At 61.7% G+C, this 4966-nt stretch overlaps 1 protein-coding gene across 1 annotated transcript; it reads right to left on the bottom strand.

The window, feature by feature from the left end:
- Nucleotides 1–290: 290 nt before the first annotated feature.
- Nucleotides 291–4734, bottom strand: PTGIR (prostaglandin I2 receptor). Its single transcript, XM_025850043.2, has 2 exons — nucleotides 3570–4734; nucleotides 291–2553 (listed from the first exon to the last, which is right to left on the bottom strand). The coding sequence occupies exons 1-2, from the start codon at nucleotides 4335–4337 to the stop codon at nucleotides 2167–2169; spliced, it is 1155 nt and encodes a 384-aa protein (XP_025705828.1). The 5' UTR covers nucleotides 4338–4734; the 3' UTR covers nucleotides 291–2166.
- Between the last annotated feature and the right edge of the window lie 232 nt (nucleotides 4735–4966).

Here is a 4966-nt window from a genome sequence, read left to right as displayed (position 1 = left end):
CCCCCCCCCCCCCCCCCCCCCCCCCGTTCTCTGGCCTCCCGCCCCAAATGCCCCTCTGGGGCCCCTCCACCTACCCCATCCTTTCCCCACCACCCTCCGAGGGGGCCCTCTGGGTCGGTCCCCACTGAAGCTGGGCCAGGTTTGGTGACAAAGGCCGGACTCCACCTATGTTTCTTGCCCTGTTTGGGTTTTTGTACAGGTCAATCTTTTTCATTACCAAATTCAACCAGTATGTCACTCTGGCAAGACTCATAAAAGTTTCTAAACACCCTCAAATTTTTTTTAGTGTTACTTTTTTTTTATTGTGGCAAAATACCCATAACAGAGAATTAACCATTTGAACATGAACAATTCAGAGACACTTAGTACATTTACGATGTTATGCAACCCTCAGCACTATCGGGTTCCAAAACATTTGCATCACCCCAAAAGGAAACCCATACCCAATAAACCAGTCATCCTGACCAATTTTTAACTCTCCCAGACACCCCCTTGTTCTGTAACGTGATTTGAACCATAGCAGTCCAAAGACCAGTGGAACGAAATGTTGCTTTTTTTCAGCCCACATTTGCGCAGCTAGCCACAGACAACAACAGCAACTGACAGGATTGCAGTAACAGTAACATGTTTGTGGTTTTTATTCTAGGCAGGGCCTGTGCTCGGCTGCTTATCAAGGGGGGAATCAGTTAATCCTCCGCACCACCCTGTAAACTGAATTCTAGATTATGATCGCCCTTCGGCACCAAAGGAAGCCAAGGCACAGAGAGGCAAAGCCACTGGCCAAACAAGGGAGCTGGCTTCTGGAGACAGAAAGGTCAGCTTCCCCCTCAGACCGTGCTTCCTCCTCGCTGTGTGACCTAGGACTGGCGATTACCCTCTCTGGACCTTGATTTCCAGCTTCTGTGGAAAGGCTCCAAGGACAGCAGGGCCCAAGACTCACTGATGTGAGGTGCCGTTATCTCTCCAGAGGCCCACGCCTCCCTACTGGTCCTTTCCCCAGGTTCACATTTACGCTTTTACCCCCGGATCAAGTGCTTTCAACCCTGGAGCAACCGCATAAGGGGAACTGGGCGGGGGGGGGGGGGGTGCAGTTAGGGAGAAAAGGGCTTTCCAGTTTACCCTAAACACCACTTCCTTAGTCAGCTCCGTCCCAAGCACCCTTGATCTTGGGTCTCTCTTGAGGGCAGGAGAAGCCCGAAGGCTGGAAATCACCCCAGCGGAGTCCAGGGCAGGGCAGGGACCGGTCTGTTATCTCCAACACCTGCCAAGTCAGGGCCCCCTCGCTGTTGAACGAATGAATGAACTTGTTGCGACGGCTTGGAGGACACAGGATGTGAGGGCGGGCTTTGTATATGAGCCACAGCTTCTCATCCAGGGACAGGCTGTGTCCCCCAGGGTGGGTGGAGGGGTCCCTGGGATCCGTAACTCCCATGCCTTTGTCCTCCGGTCACCCCACACACCCCGCCCCGGGCCCCCACGGTCCACATCTTGCAGCCCACCAAGCCATGCGGATTCCCAGGCACGCGTCCAGCAAGGCTACTTACAATGCAGCAGTCTCTCCTTCCTCCGGCCTCCCCCCTTGGGGGGGCGGGGGCTTCCAAGTCTGATGGGAAATCAGGAGTGAGGGGAGGCCGGGAGCTGGTCCAAGAATCCCTGGTTCCCAGGAGGCAGGGAGGGGCTGGCTTTTGGAGTGGCCTGGGAGAAGGCCAGGTTGTCCCCTGGGGGAGCTTGGGGTGGGCAGCAAGGCACCCTGAATGGATGAGGGTCAGAGCCAGAACCCGAACCAGAGCTGACATGAGCGCACAGAAGCTTCTGGGAAAGTTTTCTCCCTTCTAAATATTTAGACAGCGAGATGGATGGGCAAGCGAGGGCCAGACTGGGCCGGCCGGGCCCCTGGTTATTTTGAGAGAAGTGTTCTTTTTGTGCTCCAGGATAAACGTTCCCTGTCTCCCTCCTTCTCTCCCAGAGCCTGTCGGGGCCACCCTGGAGGAGGAGAAACAGGGAAATAGCAGCTGATGGCCCCCCATCCCCGCATTCAGGGGGGTCAAGATTCCAGCAGGCAAGGACTCCAGGGTCTCATCTCTGCTCGTCCACCCGGCAGCCGTGCCCCTGAGCCTCAGGCTTCTGCTCCCAGAAGACCGGGCAGGAGATCATGGGCAGCAGATGTCAGCAGAGGGAGCAGGCGGCTGCGGACCCCATTTTGGATGACGTTCCCACGGTACTGCCAGCTCGCTGCGCCCGGGACATGGGTGCCCCCTGCTCCTCGCCCCAGGCTGACAAAGGTACCCAGTTCCCCTCCTTCCCCCCGAGAGCAGCGGGAGCCCTCGAGTCCTTCCTCCCGGAGGCGGGCCGGGAGAGGGGTGTCTGCGAGTCGCGGTGGGTAGGCCTGGGGCCCAGGCAGCAGAACCAGAGCCTGAGCCTCTGGAAGACAGCCTTGCGGAAAAGGATGAAGACCCAGGGGTCCAGGATGGGGTTGAAGGCGTTGAATCGGAAGGCAAGGAGGTCCCCCATCTCACTGCTGTCCGGGGCGATGGCCTGCGTGAAGCCTCGGATCTGGGGGCAGGGCGGGGGCGTCAGGAAGCACCCAGGAATCCTCTGACCCCCACCGCACACCCACCCCACCCTCGCTCCCCTCCTTCCACGCGCTTACTGGCAGGAATGAGGGAGGGGTGCCCTTCAGCAGGGGCAGGAAATAAGATGAAAAGTAAGTGAGAGATGCATCCGGGGAGCAGAGGGAAAGAAAGCCCCCGGAAACCACTAGCCTAGAGGGACAGAGCGGAGGTCATGCGGGTGAGTCCTGGGGCTAGGGCTGTGTCTCTCCACGTTGCCAGCCTGTGAGTCATCCGTAATCCCCCCAAAGCTTTGACGACCAGCCCTTGCATTTACAGAAAGAGAGTCCCAGGCCCAGAGTACAGGGCGGGGGTGGGGGGTGGCAATGACTGGGGGGGGGCAATGACTAGCTCTGCCCGAAAGGGGCAAGGCCCGGAGAGTCCCTGACAGAGGTTGGGGTGGGGGGGTGGTGCTGGGGCGGGAGGTGGGGAAATCGGACTCTGGAATCAGACAAGCCTGAGGTCCAGACCTGGCTCTGTGTGACCGTAGACAAGCCACATCGCCCTCCATCTGTAAAAATAGGGACCGGACAGGAACTTGGGTCCATTCCTTGCTAAGTGCTTGTGGAATGGGTGCCTAAGGTCATTTGAAGATGATCTGAGAGAGAATTTGTAAACCACAGACACAGAACAAGGGCTCTAGGACTGGTGGATCTTATTACCATTACAGGGGTGCGGGAAGGTTGGGGTGTGTTTGGGGGGGGTGCCGGAGATACGAAAGGGGGGGAGCCAAGGGCTCAGGAGGAGTCCAGTGGAGCAGAAGCAAATGGGGAGAGACCTCTCCAGAAAGTTGGGAGTTGTCGGACCGCGCCCAAAGCCTCTGACCCCTTGGGGCTTCAGTGCCCCCGCCCCGGTCTGGGAACTAGGCACCCCCGCTGGAGGATGGAGCTGGGTGCTGCCCTCCCCCCCTTCCCCACCCCCGCCCCCCCCGGCCCCGCCCCAACTGCAGAGGGGACTCACCGTGAGGGGCAGGGAACACACGGCCATGATGCCCGTCATGAGGGCCAGCAGAATGAGGTGGTCCACCTCGTCCTCCCCTGCCCGGGGGCCGGGGACCAGGGAGCCCTGGTGGCGCCTCTGCTGGCGGTACATGCGGCAGAGGCTCAGGGTGACCGAGCTGTTGCATAGGATGGTGGCGGCCACCAGCAGGGCCACAAGGCTGGCGTAAGCCAGCGAGAAGGCGCAGCCGCCCAGCTCCGCCGAGCGCATGCGGATGAAGCACCAGCTGCCGGGGCAGTACTGCTGGTGTTGGCCCAGGCCCAGCAGGGGCAGCGAGCAGAAGACGGTGCAGAAGGTGTAGACGGCGGGCAGGGCCAGGCGGGCGCAGCGCGGCCCGTCCAGCTGAGCGTAGAGGTAGGGGTGGCTGAGCGCCAGGCAGCGCTCCACGGCCATGGCGGAGAGGATGAGCGTGGAGGCCAGGCCAAAGAAAGTCATGGCGAAGGCGAAGGCATCGCACAAAGCCGGGCGGCCCCAGGCCAGGCCCAGCAGCGAGCTGTTGCGGGCGTAGGCCACGAACACGGCCGGGCTCAGGAAGCAAGTGCCCAGCAGGTCGGTGACCGCCAGCCCGGTCACCAGCACGGCGAAGGCCGAGGGGCGTGAGCGCCGCCGTGCCCCCAGGATGCCCAGGGCCAGCCCGTTGCCCACCACGCCCGCCACGAACATCAGGGTGCTGGTGGCCGGGCCTACCGAGTCCCGCACGTAGGTGAGGTTCCTGCATGAGTCGGCCATCCCCCTCACCTCTGGTGCGGCCTGGACTAGAGCGGTCCCCGGGGAGGGGGGCACGGGGGGGGGGGGCCGGGGGGGGGGGGGCCGGGGGGGGGGGCCCTGAGGCCCACTCAGACGCCCACCGCCCTCCGCATGGGCCAGCCCCAGGTCTCCTTGTGCGTGTGGCTGGCTGTCCGTCTGTCTGCCCCTCTCCTCTCTCCTTCGTCCTGCCTTCTCCCTAGTTCTGTCCTTTCTGCCTACCCCTTGCCCACCCGGTCTCCCCCTCTGCCTCTCCCTCTCTCGCCCCAGCAGCCCTCTACCCTCTCCTCACCGCACCCCTGCCTTCTCTCTCAGTCCCCTCCTCTGTGCCCTGCTCTCGGCTCTGCTGGCTGTACCGGTCTCTGCGAGTCAGCTTCTCCTTCCTTCCCTCCCCGCTCCCTCCTCCCTCCTCCCTCCTCCCTCCTCCTCCTCCTCCCTCCTCCCTTCTCATCTAGACTGCTCGCCTGGGCTTTTTCATTTCCTCCTGCTGCCCCGCCTTCCCTCCCCCTGCCAGTTCCAAAGGGCACCCCCCCCTCCCTCTCCCCTTCTCTGGCCCGCTCCCTCCAACTTCCCTGCGCAGTGCAGCCCAGTCTACCTCTGCCTCCCCTCCCTGC

Source organism: Callorhinus ursinus, unplaced genomic scaffold (assembly GCF_003265705.2).
Source record: "Callorhinus ursinus isolate GAN/ISIS: 27379988/994484 unplaced genomic scaffold, GSC_fseal_2.0 scaffold71, whole genome shotgun sequence".
Taxonomy (NCBI): Eukaryota; Metazoa; Chordata; class Mammalia; order Carnivora; family Otariidae; genus Callorhinus; species Callorhinus ursinus.
This window is presented reverse-complemented; position numbering and strand designations above follow the sequence as displayed.